At 42.1% G+C, this 19,636-nt stretch overlaps 1 protein-coding gene across 1 annotated transcript in view; it reads left to right on the top strand.

The window, feature by feature from the left end:
• The window catches only part of DDB1 (damage specific DNA binding protein 1), a 41,572-nt gene that overhangs the window by 534 nt on the left and 21,402 nt on the right, over window positions 1–19,636 (top strand). Inside the window, exons 2-9 of the mRNA XM_061609786.1 lie at window positions 10–158; window positions 1,757–1,873; window positions 5,124–5,345; window positions 7,707–7,821; window positions 9,381–9,478; window positions 14,463–14,621; window positions 15,802–15,885; window positions 16,110–16,226. Of these exons, the coding sequence (XP_061465770.1) occupies window positions 10–158; window positions 1,757–1,873; window positions 5,124–5,345; window positions 7,707–7,821; window positions 9,381–9,478; window positions 14,463–14,621; window positions 15,802–15,885; window positions 16,110–16,226 (1,061 nt within the window). The remainder of the gene's footprint in view (window positions 1–9; window positions 159–1,756; window positions 1,874–5,123; window positions 5,346–7,706; window positions 7,822–9,380; window positions 9,479–14,462; window positions 14,622–15,801; window positions 15,886–16,109; window positions 16,227–19,636) is intronic.

Here is a 19,636-nt window from a genome sequence, read left to right as displayed (position 1 = left end):
CCTCCCCAGGACATTTCACCTCCGCGGAGGACCTCAACTTGCTCATTGCCAAGAATACCCGTCTGGAGATCTATGTGGTCACTGCGGAAGGGCTGAGGCCCGTCAAGGAGGTGGGCATGTATGGCAAAATCGCGGTCATGGAACTCTTCCGGCCCAAGGTAATGATGAGCGGGGGAAGGGGAGGGGACGATTGCTTTTGCACTCAGAGCATTGGGGTGATTCAGTGGCATGGTTTTGCTTGTGCCCAAGATCTGACTGGTCAGGAACAAATTCTCCCTTGGATCAAGTTGGCCTATGACAGGGATTGGGGTCCGCATGACTTTACTATTCTCCTTGCAGTATATTGCTTGGCTTGCTTGTATGAGCTGTGTTTAGTGTTGGTGCTTGCTAAGCACCCCATAGCGCTGCACCTGCTCTTTGTGTGGTGTGGGAGGAAGCATGAGTCTATGTCTTGCTAGATATTTGGACTACATAGATTTTGTTGTGTTCCAACAAGATGGTGGGAAGAGGGCTTCAGTTCTGCTTTGAGGGTGGCTTTGAAAACCATGTGTGCCTTTATGGTATGGCTGTATCCTCATGATTAGTGACCAGGTTGAATTTGGCATGTAGTGGTGACATGCACATGGCCACTTTGCCATGAGCTGATGTGTTGATAGTTGGCATGGGCTGACTGTTTTCCTCTGGCCCATTGATGTTTACGATGGCTGTGAATGGACTTAGAAGACAGCTGTTTTCTAAGTGTCGTTATTACTAAGAACAGCATTGGGAGCTGACTCCATTTTGAGCTGATGGCTGGAAGAAGAGAGGAGCTAGTTATGGCTCTGTCAGCCTGTCAAAGGCTTCAGCAACTATATTGAGTTTTACCTAGCTTTGATAACTAGTCCCTTCACCCCCTATTAAAACAGCAGTGCCTTATTGACTGTTTCTCTCCAGGCAATGGCCACTTGAGCATTTGAGGCAAGATTGATTTCATTTATTGGCTGCGGTTTTCCTGAAGCCATTAGAAATGGTGATTAAGTTTTTAATGGCCTTTGTAAACCTTTAATGAATCTATGTGACATTCACATGTAATTGACACTAGACTAAATTTCTGGAAGCACTCAAAGCAAATGCAACTGTTGTCCATCAGAGAAAGAAAAAAAATCTAAAATGAAAACCCAACAGAAAAAGACAAAGCATTTTCAAAGCATCAATCAAAGTATTATAAATGTCTTGTTTGCATTATTTATTGTAAAGTATTATTATTATTATTTATTACATTTGTATACCGCCCCATAGCCGAAGCTCTCTGGGTGGTTTACAACAATTAAAAACAAATATACAAATTTAAAAACACTTTTAAAATTTTTTTAAAAACACATGCTAAAATGCCTGGGAGAAGAGGAAAGTCTTGACCTCATCATTGCTGTTACCCAAGTTTCTTGCAAGAGCAAGATATCAAATTGCTCTAAGAAGTTCATAAATGATGGATCTTTATCTTTATTATTCCAACCGGCAATGTTCCACGAAAGTATCTTTAAATTAGAGGTGTACCTGGCGCTGAAAAAATAACAGTGTTGGCGCCAGGTACACCTCGTCAACACCTTGCTTTGAATTACTGTGGTAAGAGTGGGGAATAATTCTTTTTAAACAAATGGTATTAAAGATGTCTTCTGGGCACCTTGTTAGAGACTAAAGAAGTCCAAAGTGTGGTTGCATAGACTTTTTTAATTAGATCTTTTTTGTTAGCCTTTCTTATTGTATTGTTTCTCCTAAGGGTGAGAGCAAGGATTTGCTGTTTATTCTGACAGCAAAATATAATGCCTGCATCCTTGAGTACAAACAAAGTGGAGAGAGTATTGACATCATCACCCGAGCACATGGCAATGTTCAGGTAAGGGGGGGAATTGGATGTGTTGGGTAGAGCATAACTTAAGGCTGCTTAACATTGTTTTATATTTTTATGTAATTCTAGCTCGTATTCCAAAGAGCTGGTAGTACAAGTTGAACCTAAAGAACCCAACAGTTTGTGTAACAATGCTTGCCTTGCTGCATCTACCAAGCTAACTTGTGTAGTGCTTTTCCACTGAACTTTGAGTCTTGGTCTCCCTCCAGAGGCATACTGTTATACAATGTATTTTCTTTAATGATTGGTAAGTTCTCATAACTCTTGTGCACAGCAACATCCTGCATCCTGTTCATGTAGATTTATTTTCTTATACACTCCTATTGAAGGTGTTTTTCATACTGTTTAAAAGCAAACATACTATGAAGATGTGCTGCATAGTCTGTTTCTGTTCTGCAGAAAGCTAATTTTTGCACGGAGATGCATATGAGCAGAAGGGAGAATGGGGAGGGCTGCCCTGCTTGTGGATTTTCTTGAAGGTACTGTATCTGATTGGCCAATGTGGTAACCAACTTGCTGAACTAGATGAATCCTTTTGTTTGATCTAGCAGGGCTCCTTACGTTCTCAAGACTTGGTTAAGGCCCGCTACTGGGTACATTCAAGTTCGGGGGGAAAAAGTGATGTGTAAAGGTTCATTAAATCTTGACTGGTCGTGATAGCCAACCAAAAATGTGCAGTCAGTAGGACCAGGACCCTGCACCATCAAAACTTGGCATGAGGTCAGAATCCACGGATCCAAGTTCGGCAGTCTGGAACGAGGTGTGGGATTATTCCTGCAATTTTGCATTTTCAATGTGTTTGGGACACCTTGAAAGGGCATCACAAAAAACATGATCCCCAGAGCTTGGAGCTGTGGAATGGGGGCAGGGATAATGCTAATGCTTGCATTGAACTGCTGGGTGGAGAGCTGAGGCTTGTGGTTGTCACATTATGCTACTGAGGCACTTGGAACACCTTGGAAGCACACCACAACTCTCCTCCATCCCCATCCCATCTCCAAAGCAGGGAAGAAGCTGTAGCTTATCGCTGGCCAGTGGGTAATGAAACACTTGCAAGTGTAATTGTGGATCCTTGGTAATGTGTTTTTAAGAGTGTTTATTGTGATTATTTTATGTTTTCATTAAAAACACTTTTACCACAGGAAAATCAGGCATTCTTTTCCTTTTTAAGACTCTAGTTTACATACCTATTATACATATGCTCAGTTGAATTGTAACATTAACAGTTCAGAATGTAGAAACTGTGAGTGTGCCAGAAGTGTTACTAAGGCATAATTGTATGCAGCTTGAAAACACAGAGGAGGCAACCACATAAATGCACCACTTTTTGACTTGTGCATCTTGAGACCTTGAGCTTGCCTTCAGTAGAAACAATAATGGGCTGTAATTTTGTATACCTGTCCAAGTTCATTAGATAGCATTTATTGAACAGTCGTACCTCTGGGTTATCTTTCCTTTCTGAGATACACAAAACAGCATTGCCCTGCTAAGGATTTTAGAAGAGTAAAGTAAGCTTTCGTGGGGTGTGTCTAGTGCTGTCTTTCCATTCATGGAAGGTTCTTTGATCCAGTGGAGATTTTGTGAACAAAAGGGGGAGGAAGGTGATGTTCACACATTTCCTCTTTTCTCTGTAGCCCCCTGTGCCCCTCTCAAATGTGCAGGAGAAAGGGGAGCTTTGCAAAAATCATCTTCCCCTTCAGTTCACAGAAGGTGTAGACTGAGTGTGTAGATGCACAAACTTACATTGCTAAAGATCTCGAGGAGGTGGGGGTTGGGGGCACTGTGCTTCAGAGGTTCCACTCATACCTCCAGAGACGCTTCCGAAAAGTAGTTATGAGAGGCTACTGTTAAGCACCATGGAAATTATCCTGTGGTGTTCTGCAGGGTTCCATCTTGTCCCCCGTGCTATTTAACATCTATATGAAGCCTCTGGGAGCCATCATCAGGAGATTTGTAATGAGGTGCCATCAATATGTTCTATGTCTCTATTCCATGTGAATCAGGAAAGGCAGTTGAGGTGTTGGACCGATGTTTGGAGGCAGTGATAGATGGGATGTGGGCCAATAAATTAAGGCTGAATCCTGAAAAGACAGAGGTGTTATGTGTCCAGACTTCTCATGTCCAGGAGGTGGGAAGATGGCCTGTTCTAGATGGGGTTGCTCTTTCCTTGAAGGAGCAGGTCCACAGCCTGGGGGTATTCCTTGTTCCAACACTCACTGGAGGTTCAGGTGGCCTCAGGGATAGGAGTGCATTTTTCCAGCTCCAGCTAGTTCACCAGCTTCAGCCCCTTTTGGACAGAGATGACTTGGCCACAGTGCTCCATGTTCTGGTAACTTCCATATTGGATTATTGCAATGCACTTTATGTGGGGCTGCCCTTGAAGATGACTCAGAAACTTCAAGCAGATTACTGGCCCGGGCTCCCTTTAGAATTCATACAACCCCTGTTTTAAAACAGCTGCATTGATTGCCAGTTTGTTTCCGGGCCCAGTTCAAGGTGCTCATGTTAGTGCTTAAAGCCCTAAAGGACTTAGGTCTCAAGTATCTGAAAGACTCTCTTCTTCCCTCCAGATGTTCTCGGGTCTTGAGATCGGCAAAGAAAACCCTTATGGTGGTTCCGCCACTCTCAGAAGTTTGGGGGATGGTGACCAGGGAGAGGGCATTATCTGTGGCAGCCCCTAAGCTGTAGAACTCTCCCTACTGAAGTGCGTCTGGCAACTTCATTGTACATCTTTCTGCAAATGCTGAAGACACGCCTCTTTACCTTAGCCTTTGACACCTGAAATATATATTTTTAGGACCCACCCTATTTTCTGTGATGCTGTTTCGGTTGCTTTTAACTGTTTTTAATCATATGTTTTTAAATTGTTGTAACCTTCCCTGGGACCTTTTGGTGAAGGGCAGCTCATACATTTTGATGATGATAATATTAATATAGTCAGCCAGAACCCATGATAAATTTATCACATCTTTAAAGTGGCAATGTTTGTTCAATACTAATTGTGATGCATGGGAGTACCAACAGAGAAAATATTAGTGCTGGTGGCAGCAGGATGTAGATGAAGAGCATATACTACAGGAAAAAGTGCTTTTTCAGACAGGAAGTAGAATAAATTTCTGGCTAGTTCACAAAAGCCAGTTTGATGGATTTCAGAGGGCTCTTTCCTACATGTTTTACTGAGGCTGCAACATCAGCAGAGATGAAGCGTGCTGAAACTCTTTTCACTATTACCCTCCAGGATCGTATTGGTCGTCCCTCAGAGACAGGTATAATTGGCATAATTGACCCAGAGTGCAGGATGATTGGACTGCGACTCTATGATGGCCTCTTCAAGGTGATTCCTCTGGAACGGGAAAATAAGGAATTAAAGGCATTTAACATCCGATTAGAGGAGCTGCAGGTCATCGATGTCAAGTTCCTGTATGGGTGCCAGCCCCCAACCATCTGTTTTGTTTACCAGGTACTGATAATGGGTCTGTGTGTTGGAATGGAAATTGCTGGCAAAGCAAGTGGTAGCTGGTAGGAGGGAATGGTTAGGAGGGAATGGTTGAGCGTGTTATTCATTCTCACTCCAGAATGTTTCATCTTGAACAGGCTGAGCTAGAATTTATTTCATTCAGAGCACCATTCGTGAAACTGGTCTTAATGCCAGAATGTAAATGGGGAAAGGGATTGTGAGCCAGGAAAAACTTAACTTTTAATGTCCATTATCAAATACTGCCCCTAATCCTCCCATCTTGCTGCTTATCGTTCCTATAACCTATAGTATTCTGAAAAATAATGCAGTGATAAATATTAATATAAATTATTGCTTTATTATTTAGAGACCTTCCTGTTACTCAAGCCATGAGCTGATCAGATTTAGTTACCGTCATTCATTGCTGTTACTTTGGATCTTATTGCAATTACACATGTATTTTGCTCCTCCTATATACCATAGTGAACAGAAACCCTCTTGTGTTCTTAGAATAACCAGGTTTAATATTTGAGCTCTGATCATGACCTTATCTTTGGCAGGATAGCTTTCCTTTTTTTAAAACGAATTATCACAATAAAATAACACTAGTACATATTTCTGTTCCCTTATTTGTCTAGGTGGTAGGTATTTCAGAATCCTTCCCTGTACCCAGCTTGGCTTCTGTGCGTATGTGCCCTAATATTAGGATTTTGTTTCCCATTTTCAACCATGCCAACTGAAACCTGGTCTTCCCTCACTCTTTGCAGTGGAGTCAAAGCAGAGTTCTTCTTTCTTTACTGACATTTGAGATGCCACTGCCTGCTAGACAAAATATCACATCCTTGGTTAGTTCAAAATAACTACCACCTCCAGGTTCCACATTCATGGTCACAAATGTAGGTTTTTTTCAAGACAGTTTGCCAGGCAGTGCGGAAGGGGGGGAGATGCTGTTCAAGCAGCAAAGTTTCCTTTAGTAGGTAGAACTGGTTGTGTGGCTCTAAGTCAGTGCATTTTTTAATTTTTTAACTAGTATTCTAACCTACAATATCTTCCAGTGATATAAAATACACTTAAGTTCTATCAACAATGCCTACCTAGAAACAGAAGGATTTGGCTGAAATCATGAGAACTCACTTTTGTTTTACTCAAAAATAAAGACTTGTTGCATAGTTCTTGAAATAACTCAAAGCTACCTAATTTCCTTACTCCCATCAGCTGCACTAATACAGGAATAACATTGTTCAAGGTCAGGAAAATCCTTTCCTTTGTTTTGTGAAACAACAGCACTCATCTTGGATTTTTAAGTCACTGTAGTTGAGAAACAGTAGCACAGGGATTCCTGTGCTGCTTACTTGCTTTGGTAAGCAGTAGTGATGCAGTGGATTCTAGAGTCTCTAGATCCATGTTTCTCAACCGGGAGCTGGCCCATATGAAAATCTCGGGGTGTGTGTGTGTGTGTTCCTAAAAAATATGTACAATATAAGTAAAAAAATTAAAATATAAAAGTATGAAATGTTATGTTCAGAAGGTGAGAATGTATGCAGCTTATTACCTGATCTGCACATCATCACAGGTCTGCAGTAATTTGGTAGTATCTCACAAGCATTATTTTGGAAGTTTGTGAGGAACCCTTTTATTACTGATATTCAGTCCTTGCCAGAGCATCTCCTAGAGGATTTTTTGGAATTCAGATTTGATTCAACTATCAAAGATGATTTCAAACAATTCACTTTAGAAAGATTTTTTAAAAAAATATCCTGCTGTATATTCCAAAACAGGAGAGCAGGCTCTGTGTATCGTTATTCCATTTTCATTCACGTACCTTTGCAAAGCTGGTTATTCTGGTCATATTAAGGCTATTAAAGCAGTGCAATAGACTGGATGTTGAAAGTGGCATAAGATGTATTTTCTCTTGCCCAGAGTCCAAACGTTTGTGACAACCATACAGCATCAATGCTCCCATTAATCATTGAAGCTAACTCCTTGAAATTTAAAAATATATGTAATTTTTTTTTAAAAAATGAATATAGTTTTAAAAAATTATAAGTACTTTATTATTATTAAGCCCAAATTTTTATTTATCATTAAAAATCACAATATTTCAATCCTTTTAAAATTCAAATAAAATAATGAGGGGAGCCAGATTTGAAGGAGGGGCAGTGGCGTTTTTATGTTGGCTAAAAGGGGGCATGGATTTTAAAAGGTTGAGAAACACTGGTCTAGATAATTTTTCACTTTAAAATATTGGCCAGTAGAGGGGAACAAGTTTCAGGAGGATGCAGTCTTTGATTCTTGTTAGTCTTATACAACTATAAAATGTTCTTGTGCCAGTGATGACAGTGTGCGCTGGTTGCTTCTCTCTAGGATCCACAGGGCCGGCATGTCAAGACGTATGAAGTGTCTTTACGCGAGAAAGAGTTTAACAAGGGACCCTGGAAACAGGAGAATGTGGAGGCTGAAGCTTCCATGGTAATTGCAGGTTAGTTCATGTTCATAAAAGATCTCTATCTGTAGCTGCTTAAAGGTAAACTTGCAACTACCTGGACATAAAAAGCAGCAATTTTTTCTTATCTAGAAAGCCAGCTATCTCTACTCCTCTAGGGCATTGCCTATATCTTCTGCTGCAGTCATCTTCTAGTGTCATCTTCTCATTCTGCTGATGGTGTTTATGTTTCAGTGGAGTGTCTTATTTTCCTACTCTCACTCATTCTTCATATTAGTTAGCTCCTGTTCCTGTTCTTTTTTTGCAGTAGTTGGCCATATGCCTCTGTTTTAGCAGATTCTTGCTTTAATCCTGGTAAAGTATCTCTAGTCACTGCTCAGGCTTATGATTCCAGCTGCCTAGAGGTTTAAAAACAGCAACTGCTTCTTGGTATAGCAACCATAGGGGACAACATAAGCCCTGTGAACCACAGCTTCCACTTTTCTTGATTATGCTCTAGCATTGTCATACTTCATCTCATATGAAATATTAGCAAGGCAGAGCCTGTACATATTCCCCTTCATCAGAAGAGAGTGCACTCAGGTTTCCCTGAATCAAGCAGGTGATCGGTCGATTGCAAGGCTGTGCTTGTGATGTCTAAATACATCAGTCCCTATAGCTCCTAAATCATTAACTTTTAGGTGCTTACTGGTTTTAGAACTCTGTGGCTTAGAACTGGCTTACTGAGAGACAAACAGAGGAATAGGTTAGAAAGAGAAGCTTAAGACTTAGAAACTGTGTTCAGGCATTCACTATAACACATGAAGTGTTAAACTGGGGATAGGGCATGGGAATGCATGCAGGCTCTGCCTCCAGTGTCCCCAGGCTGCTCTTCAGATCTTAGATTGACCCATGCTTAGGAACCTTCTCATGAGGGCAAAGGGCTCAAGTCCACATGCCTAGGGTTGTTGGGGGTGGGGCTTGCACATGTGCCCTTGCCTCATCCTCCAGTTTAATCTTTTATGTGTTCAGGCAATTGCCTTAGCACAGCTAGAGTGCAGGCTAGATGTGCGAGTTGATCAGTATCTTAAGGATAAGTCAGGGTATAGGTTCATATATTAGCTTTGTGAGGGGCCTGCAAAGAAAATGTAAACTTTGTTTTCCTGTAGGCCTATGGGAAAAGAGGACCAAAAGCAAATTCTACTGCAAGATGAGAAACTCAGTGTGAAATAAGAGCTGTACTTTTTGTTGCTTATTAAGGATTATAAAGCCAGATTTATTCTCAGAATGTTGACTTCCTTAAATTCTGCTCTAGGCTTGTTTACTTCTCTCTTAGTCTTTGGTGCATATGTTTACTCTACTTACAAACTGCTTTGTTCCCTTGAAAAGGTGGTTGTCTCTCTGTGGTGAACAGGAGATTCTGTGTGTATCAGACAGCAGTTAGGTGAGAATATAATTAAAATATACAAAAAGCAGAGATGGGAGGAGGGGGAAGAAAGGGGGAAGGAAGTTCATTCTTTTTTGCTTATTAGAATCTATTTACTTGTTGGGTATTCCTTTATGTTTGTGATGCTTTTTTGCTTCTCACATGCATGCTCCAAACATCTTCCTTACAGTGCCTGAGCCATTTGGAGGGGCTATCATCATTGGACAAGAATCTATCACCTACCACAATGGTGATAAATATTTGGCAATAGCCCCACCCATCATCAAGGTGAGCACATGTTTCTTTTTGAAAGATACAGTGCCTTGCAAAAGTAATCAGACCCCTGACAAATGCTCTCGTATTACTGAATTACAAATGGTACATTGTAAATTTATTCTGTATTATATTTTATTTTGAAACACTGAAACTCAAAATCAATTATTGTAAGGTGAGATTGGTTTTATGTTGGGAAATGTTTGTAAGAAACATAAAAAACTGAAACATATTGCTTGCATAAGTATTCAACTCCACACATTAATATTTGGTAGAGCCACCTTTCGATGCAATAACAGCTTTAAGTCTTTGGGGATAGGTATGTACCAGCTTTGCACACAGTGTTGGAGGGATTTTGGCCCATTCTTCTTGGCAGATTTGTTCCAGGTCATTCAGGTTGGTTGGACGTCGCTTGTGGATCACAATTTTCAAAGAGCGCCAGAGATTCTCAATGGGATTGAGATGAGGACTTTGACTGAGCCACTGTAGGACATTCAACTTTTTGTTCTTGAGCCATTCCAATGTTGCTTTGTCCTTGTACTTGGGATCATTGTCCTGCTGAAAAGTGAATTTCCTCCCAAGCTTCAGTTTTTTAGTGGACTGAAGCAGGTTCTCTTGCAATATTTCCCTGTATTTTGCTCCATCCATTCTTCCTTCGATTTTAACAAGATGCTCAGTCCCTGCTGATGAGAAGCATACTTCACTGTAGGGATGGTGTGTCTTGAGGCATGGGCAGAGTTAGGTTTGTGTCATACATAGCTCTTTGAGTTTTGGTCAGAAAGCTCTATCTTGGTCTCACTTGACCACAAAACCTTTTCTCACATTGCAATTTTGAGCGACGACCTTTTCTTGGCAGTGTCTGGGTGATGTGATGCAGCTTCCACTTCTGATTATTGATCCGTTTGTGCTTACTGGGATGTCCCGATTTCTTGGATGAGTTCCAGTTGGTACAGCTTGAGGACGTTGACAAGATGCTTGGACAGGTTCGTGCAACCACTTCTGTGCAGGATCCTTGCCCTTCTTGGCTAATAAAAGCTAGCAGGGATGGAACAGCCGGCTGGACCAGGGAAATGATTAATGCCTTTCTGTGAGAGGGGGTGGTTCCTGGCTGCCTGAAAGAGGTGGTAGTGAGACCACTCCTGAAGAGACCGTCCCTGGACCCATAAAATCTTAATAACTATAGGCCGGTAGCAAATGTTCCATTCCTGGGCAAGGTCCTTGAACGAGTGGTTGCAGGCCAGATCCAGACACTCTTGGATGAGACCGATTATCTGGATCCATTTCAGTCGGGTTTCAGGCCTGGTTTTGGCATGGAAATAGCCTTGGTCGCCCTGTATGATGACCTCTGTTGGGAGAGAGATAGGGGGAGTGTGACTCTGTTGATTCTCCTTGATCTCTCAGCGGCTTTCGATACCATCGAGCATGGTATCCTTCTGGGGAGACTGGCTGAGTTGGGAGTGGGAGGGACTGCATTGCAGTGGTTCCGCTCCTACTTGGCAGGTTGCCTCCAGAAGGTGGTGCTTGGGGAACATTGCCTGGCACTCTGGACTCTCCAGTATGGGGTTCTGCAGGGGTCAGTTCTGTCCCCCATGCTGTTCAACATCTACATGAAACCGTTGGGTGCAGTCATCCGGAGCCTTGGAGTGCGTTGCCATCAGTATACTGATGACACGCAGCTCTATTTCTCCTTTTCATCTTCTTCAGGTGAGGCTGTCAATGTGCTGAACCGGTGTCTGGCTGTGACAATGGACTGGATGAGGGCTAATAAACTGAGGCTCAATCCAGACAAGACTGAGATGCTGCTAGTGGGTGGTTCTTCTGACCGGATGGTGGATGTCCAACCTGTCCTGGATGGGGTTGCACGCCCCCTGAAGGAGCAGGTTCGTAGCTTGGAGGTTCTTCTAGAACCATTTCTGTCACTTGAGGCTCAGGTAGCCTCAGTGGCACGGAGTGCCTTCTACCAACTTTGGTTGGTGGCCCAGCTGCGCCCCTATCTGGACAGGGATAACCTGGCTTCAGTTGTCCATGCTCTGGTAACCTCCAGATTAGATTACTGCAATGCGCTCTATGTGGGGCTGCCTTTGAAGACTGTTTGGAAGCTGCAGCTTGTGCAAAATGCAGCGGCCAGATTGGTAACAGGGACCAGATGGTTTGAACATATAAAAAAACGATTCTGGCCTGCTTGCATTGGCTGCCTGTATGTTTCCATGCTCGATTGAACGTGCTGGTTTTAACCTATAAAGCCTTACACGGCTTAGAACCACAATACCTGATGGAATGCCTCTCCTGACATGAACCCACCCGTACACTATGCTCAATATCCAAGGCCGTCCTCCGGGTGCCTACTCCAAGGGAAGCTGGGAGGCTGTCAACAAGGAAGAGGGCCTTCTCAGTGGTGGCCCCCAAATTATGGAATGATCTGCCTGACGAGGTGCACCTGGCGCCAACACTTAGCTTTTCGGTGCCAGGTCAAGACTTTCCTCTTCTCCCAGGCATTTTAGCATGTGCTTTTAAATTGTTTTTTAACAAATTTTTAAATTGTTTTTAAATTGTTTTTTGTGTTTTAAAATTTGTATATTTCTTTTTATTGTTTTTAATTGCTGTAAACCGCCCAGAGAGCTTCGGCTATAGGGCGGTATATAAATGTAATAAATAAAATAAAATATCAAAACACTTGGAGGTTATTTTGTAACTTTTCCCTAATCTATGCATTTGTATTACATTATCTCTCACTTCTGTAGAATGCTCTTTGGTCTTCATTTTACTTCAGATCCACAGACTGACCAATGATCCTTCAACAGTGGAGCTTTTATCCTGACTCTTTCTTTCTTTCTTTCTTTCTTTCTTTCTTTCTTTCTTTCTTTCTTTCTTTCTTTCTTTCTTTCTTTCTTTCTTTCTTTCTTTCTTTCTTTCTTTCTTTCTTTCTTTCTTTTTCTTTCTTTCTCTCTTTTTCTCTTTCTCTCTTTCTTTCTCTCTTTGATTGATTGATTGATTGATTTATATCCCGCTCTTCCTCCTGGTAGGAGCCCAGTATGACAGCAACTTTAATGGTTCACAGGTGGAGGCCAATGGTAAGGTAACCGTGTTCTCGATAGGGCAGTTTATCTCATCTGTGTAAACTGGGAACTTCCACAGCACAGGGGTTGAATAGTAATGCAAGCAACATGTTTCAGTTTTTTATGTTTCTTACAAACATTTCCCAACATAAAACCAATGTCACCTTGATTTTGAGTTTCAGTGTTTCAAAATAAAATATCATACAGAATGAAATTACAATGTACCATTTGTAATTCAGTAATATGAGAGCATTTGTCAGGGGTCTGATTACTTTTGCAAGGCACTGTATTTTGTTTAAAGTTGGACCATCATCCACTGTGTTTATTTAGGGTGTGTGAAAGTGGTATGATTTAAGAATTGGATAGGGGTTGCTTCAAAATAGGGGGTCATTTTCGTGAACACTTTTTTCCGTGTTGAAATCTTTCAGGATTTTTTTTCAGGTTTGCTGTAGAAAGGAACAAGTATTTGTCTAGTCAGAATGTAGTGCCACCTCTCCAAGAGCAAAGAAAATTTATTCAATTACCCTTCCAATTGTCTAGGATTACATATATGACCAGTCCAGGAAGCACTGCTGTAACTCAAATAGCTTTGTTTGGCTTCCATGATATTGGCTGGTTGGCTGCCTAATACATGATGTCACAATTGCTAGGTGATTCCTGATTTGCCAGTATGTTATAGAGATAGGTTTCCTAGCTAAGCAGGAAATGGGGGGAAGAATGACAGTGAGCAACTTTGAAAAGAGGAAATATTTCACTTCACCTCCACAAAGCATTACTTTCCATACAGAAATGGAAGCAGGCGAATTGGTACAGTCTAGATTGTGTAGTTTTAACGCAAGGATGGGTAACCTGTGTCCCCCCAGATGTTGTTGGACTCACATCTTGGATCAGCCCCAGCTAGCATGGTCAATGGTCATGGATGGTGGGAGGGCCACAGGTCTCCCATCCCTGTTGTAAAGGGTAGTCCTATAGCTGTATAGAACTTTTTCGTGTGATGATGGTGGAAAAATAGTGAGCATCTAGTAGTTGTTGGAAGGATGATGATGCCTCCCTTTCAAGAATAGTTTTGAGATATGTGCAAGTGCAACTTCTATGGAGATCATTCTTGGCTTTTAAGGTTTCTGGAGGTACCAAGTCAGAAAGTAATAGCTGGACCTCAAGCAGTAAATGACATGAATTCTGTTTACATTAAGTTACAGTATCCAGGTTGGGGGCTTTTTGAATGCATTTTTGCTTACCTATTGTGAGTTGCCAATAACCATTACTTGCCTCAGAAGAGACTGAAAGCCTTTCTGCCAGAACTGAGAAACTCTACTCATCGTGGCCCGGGGCTGGGATATAGCATGAAAAAAAACCCTGTCCTCTCTTTTTCTGAAGTACCCTGTCATCCTCTCTGGGATGCCTCTTTCCTGATTGGTGGAGGCAAAGCCCCCAGACTGTTCATTGTTGGCCTCCTCCTTTTTCTTTTCCCCGTCTTTGTGACTCCTTCCAAGGCTTATGAACCAGTGGAGGGAAAATGGATGCTGCTTGATCCTCAGTGGCACTGTCCCCCTTCATTTCCAACCCAGTTGTGTTTACTTCAGTTGGATTGGCAGCGTGTGGGAGGCTCAGTAGGAGGTATCCCTCTCTGCCTCATCACAGTAACATATTGGTAAACACAACAGACAAGGGATAAAATGTAACAGCCTGTCAGTCAAGATTGTTGCAGCTAAAAGCATCTTCTACTAATAATAGTGATGGCAACACAGGAATGATAAGATGGAAGTTATTTATTGTTTAGTCCTGCTTTTAAGGTTTTTACCTTCTTTTAAACTCCCCCACTGTTTTTCAGTCCTGAGGCATCTGTTTTTGGGAAAAAACAATGTATTCAGAGGTAGTAATTTAATATAAATGTTGTCTTGCTTCTCAGAAGAATTCTGAATAATGCCTCTTTTGTGAAACAGCAAAGTACAATTGTATGTCATAACCGTGTGGATCCAAATGGGTCCCGTTACCTTCTTGGGGACATGGAGGGTCGCCTCTTCATGCTGTTATTGGAGAAGGAGGAGCAGATGGATGGTGGTGTCAGTCTCAAGGACCTGCGTGTGGAGCTTCTTGGAGAGGTAGTTCTTCTCTCCTCCCATTTCTGGGGCATTTGGTGTGATGTGGGTTGGAAAAGGCCTTTGGGAAGCTAAGGAGCAGGTGGGGAAGGAGAGTCCCCAGCAGAGACTGGACAGGATGAGCCCTTCTCCAAGCAGTAACTTTCGGTTCAAGGTGCTGGTGGTGGTGTTTGAAGCGCTATACAGCTTGGGACCAGGATACCTGAAAAATCATCTTACACCTTATATACCCAGTTGGTCACTGCACTGTGCAGGTGAGCCTCCTGCAGAGACCCTCTTATCAGGAGGTCCATTCCACACAACATAGGAAGTGGACCTTTAGTTTTGTGACACCTACCCTTTGGAACGCACTCCTTTTAAATATTTAACAGGAGCCATCTCTGTTGTCTTTTTGGCACCTACTGAAGACCTTCCTCTTTCAACAAGCCTTTTAAGTAAAGACCTTATCCCAGTCTGCATCTGTGTTGGAATTTTTAAAAATATCTTTTTAAATATTTTTAAATATGTTTTTAGTGTTTTATTCCGTTTGCCACCCTGGGCTTCTTTTGAGAGGGAGGGTGGGAAAGAAATTTAATAAAATAATACTATAAAGCATATGAATTTGGGTCACCCTAAAAGAGCCAAGCACTGTCACGTTCAGGAGTCTTTTGTTACCTAGAGAATTGTCTTTGGGAATTCATAAATTGAGGATTTCCCTCAGTCGTAGCTCTCTGTCCCTGGAGATTTTCTCACAGATCCAATTGTGCTTTCGGTTCTTAAATTTATTTTATTTATAATCTATATGTAACATTTGTATCCCAGTGTTCCTCAAAGGAGCTTGGAGAAGTGTGTTAATCTTACAGTAATCCAGTGAGCTAGATGAGACAGAGAGACGGAGGGTCCAAGGTTGTCCCATGCTGCTCAACAAGTTTTAATAGTTGTGAGGATTGGTATCTTGGTTTTCTACAAAAGATCTCCAGGTTCTGTCTGCTGCACCACACTGGCTTATGTTTCAAAACCTGTTGACTGGCAATATTTTTCATTTGTTCTAAAGTATCAGCAGATTTAGCAAAGTATTTTTAAAGTTGTATATCACATGTGGAGTCCATGTGGGCAGAAAGGTGGTTTAGACATACTTTTAATAAATAATTATATAAATAAATATTTTAAAAAGACTTTCTTTCTGTGCTTTATCCACCACTAGACATCCATTGCTGAATGCCTGACTTACCTAGACAATGGTGTTGTGTTTGTTGGCTCTCGGCTTGGGGACTCCCAACTTGTAAAGGTAAAATGCAGCCCTCGGTGAACTTGTTAACTGTGCGCCCACAGATAGTTGCTTGCCTATCTTCTGCCTGCTGTGTGTGTGTGTGTTTATTTCAACGGCATAGGTGGGCTAACACTAGATTTATTTCCGACATCATTTAGAGCTCTTGCTGTGCAGTATTTTTGACAGACTTTGTTCTGCTTGTGCTTTCTTGAGAAGCTTAGTAATCTTATTTTCATTCCTAGCTCAACGTAGACAGTAATGAGCAAGGCTCATACGTTGTCGCCATGGAAACCTTCACCAACCTCGGCCCCATTGTGGACATGTGTGTGGTAGATCTTGAGAGACAGGGCCAAGGACAGGTAAATTCCTTCTCTATGCTTACAATGCCTGATCTCACTCACTAGGAGAGGCAATTTTGTATACTTCTTGAAATAATGGTTCATTTTAATCACATCTTTCCTCCAAGTTACATGGAGCAGTATATGTGGCCCTCCCTCATTTTACCCTCAGAACAACCCTGTGTGGTAGATTAGGCTGACAAAGAAATCAAAGAACATCAAAAATATTAAATCTATCCCGGATAGGAAAATGAATTTTAAGCCACTGTTTAAGCTCCTGGATACCCAGACGTCAACGCACACCCTGAGGGAGCATTGCCAGACCAAATCTAATATCAGCCGCTTGCAAAAGAATGGCTCCACTACAAAACAATGGGACAAATCTTCCAGTTATGAAGACCTAAATAAGACCTGGGAAGAAAATCTCCTTCCACGGACGCCACAATCGAATTCAAGGCTACCCTCTGTCAATATCCAAAGTCCTTGGAACCTTGTCTTACAACCTGGAAAACTGGTAGTGTCCTTTAATCATAGGGCACCAGGACGTTGGCCCTCCTTCCCGAGTATCCCATTTTTGGATAACTGGTTCGCCCAATTTTTACATCCACCACACCGTACGAACTATATCAAGTCCATGGTTAATGTAACCACTAATCCTGACTATTGGTGCTTGATTGTTACCTTCCATACTCCTGTTATTGCCAGCCAGATTTATTATATAAGGGAGAAACTCATGGCTAGGGGATTAACAATACAGCACTACTACATCAACTCGGCTTCTCCCTCACCACTAGTAACCAGCATTTCACAATCGTCTAGGCTGACCTATACGGGAACAGGGACGTCACCCATATATGAACACCTAAGGTCCTTTTCACAGCTCAGTCCTGCATTGTCAAGTCAACCCGCGGATCTCCCTACTCGGACCCAAACTCTGACTACTTTAATGCATGAATTGGAGCCGGAGGAGTTTCAACTCACGGTGTTATATTCTCAATTACCGAATACCGAGCGAGCGATGATCATCAATAAATTACGCCACTTAATTCAGCGCCTAGTGGACATGAATCCGGACGTGAGTTCCTCTGAAAAAAATTCCTCTTCATTCCTATCTGTTCCGGAATTACCTCTACCCAAGTTAGCACAAACTGCAACTAAGAAGGTGGCCTCATATAAGTCATCTGGTCCAATTTTTGTGGACGACGCAGGTTCTTTAAATCGAATTGAGGAATTACATTGACACTCTTCTTCTACAATAACACCTTTATACGGATCACTAACATCTTTTTCTAATCATCGAACAGCACCGCTCTTAAACCCCCCTTTACATCTTCTATCATGGAACATAGCGGGATGGAATGCCAAGCAAAACAATTCAGAATTAACTAATTACCTGAACCAACATGACATAGTTCTCCTTCAGGAGACTTGGTCTACTCATAATCTACTTTTGGATGGCTTTGTCTCTATCAAACTACCAGCAGCTCCCTCTCTGGCTAAATGCCCAGGTAGAGCTAAAGGAGGCATGGCAGTACTAATCTCCACTACACTGACTGTTCACTCCAGGAATATCCATCCATGTAACAATCTTGCTATGGCTGTTTTGCTGATGTTCCATACTCTATCCCTTCTCCTAATTAATGTCTATATGCCTCCTGCTGTGGCAAGGGCACACACTGATAAATTATGGGACAACCTAGACAACTATATTACAGAGCTGGAGTCCAGCTTTCCCAAAGCCCTACTAATTATTATGGGAGATTTTAACGCCAGGATTGGTCCCAATAATGATAGTCTCCTTGCATCTAAACTGTGGGAGGGTGAGGATAATCAACATTATCTCCCTACTTTTGATAGGGTCTCAAAGGACTCCAGGGTTAATCACCCTGGAATCTGCCTAACCCGTTTAGTTGGAAGTCACAATCTTACTATCCTTAATGGCCTAAATCCTCTGGATATATGTGCTGAATATACTTACATTTCTAGCAGGGGAAATAGTGTAATCGACTACGCGATAACCTCCCACCAGCTATTGAACTCAATTGTTAACTTCACTGTAGGTACGAGACCAGACAGTGACCATCTTCCCCTATCACTCTTACTTCAACTAAAAGAGAAGAGCCGATTAGATGTGGAGTACAACCCGGTAGCCAACACAATGTACTTCACACATAGGAGCTCTATCTGGTCCCCCCAGTAGCTTCTAAGATAGTAACTTTCATTTCCTCTTCCTCCGCCTTGGATATTCAGGAGCAGCTAGGGAATACTTCTAATCTTCAAACGGCCTTAAATGTTTACCATTCCCTGACCACGGCTTTAAATTCCTTTCTAACTCCCAATTCTTCTGCCCCCAGAACAAACCTAGGAGCAGGCCTTCCAAGATGGTTTGACGCAGAGTGTTTATCTGTCAAGAGGCATCTAAGACAGATATATTTAGAATATCGACAGCACAACGCCAATACGCTGCCACATGAGTACTATAATACTAAAAAGAAATATAAGTCCCTAATAGCTACCAAAAAGAGGCAAGCACAATATGAGGGTTGGAAGTCCCTAATTCATGCAGCCAAGACCAAAAATTCCAAAAGTTTCTGGTCTCTTGTCAACGGAACTATGAGGTCCACCAATCAAGCGTCATGTAATATTCCCTCCCATATATGGGAACAATACTTCAGTGATTCCAGTGAAGGTATCCACTATAACCCCTCAAAGTCCCTCCTCACCTTTGACCCTGAAACTCTTCCAGCTTGGCCACCTGTTTCTCAGAACAAGATAATAAACCTGATTGGTGGCTTAAAATCTGCCAAAGCCCCGGGTAGTGATAATCTACCTCCGGAGCTTCTGAAGTCACACCAAGATTGGTGGGCTCCCATGTTGGCTAATCTATTTACTCTAATAAACAACACTGGACATCTTCCTGAGACATGGCAGGAGGCTATAGTTATTCCCATTTATAAGAAAGGCCCAAAAGACGATCCCGCTAGCTATAGGCCAATCAGCCTCCTCTCGGTAATAGGGAAACTCTATGCCAGCTATCTGAAGAGGAAACTGACAACTTGGATAGAGGAGGATAACATCCTGGGATGGGAACAGGCAGGATTTAGGAGGGGCAGATCTGTACTGGACCACTGCCTACTTCTATATCACCTGGCAGAAAAATACAGGAATCAAATGGGGAGTGGCCTATATGTCGCATTTGTTGACCTAAAGTCCGCCTTCGATTCCATCCCAAGGGACAAATTATGGGCCAAACTGGTAAATACAACAATCGATAAAAGATTGCTGTTCCTTATTCATAATTTGCACCTGAATACCTCCTTGCGTGTCTGATGTGGACGTGATGGGGGCCTGACCAATTCGATTCCCACAACAAAAGGTGTTAGGCAGGGCTGTGTCTTGGCTCCCCTACTTTTCAATCTCTTTTTGAACGA

Source organism: Rhineura floridana, chromosome 2 (genome assembly GCF_030035675.1).
Source record: "Rhineura floridana isolate rRhiFlo1 chromosome 2, rRhiFlo1.hap2, whole genome shotgun sequence".
In the NCBI taxonomy this organism is placed as follows: domain Eukaryota; kingdom Metazoa; phylum Chordata; class Lepidosauria; order Squamata; family Rhineuridae; genus Rhineura; species Rhineura floridana.
The sequence above is the reverse complement of the archived record's forward strand: the minus strand, read 5'-3'. Positions and strand labels throughout refer to the sequence as shown.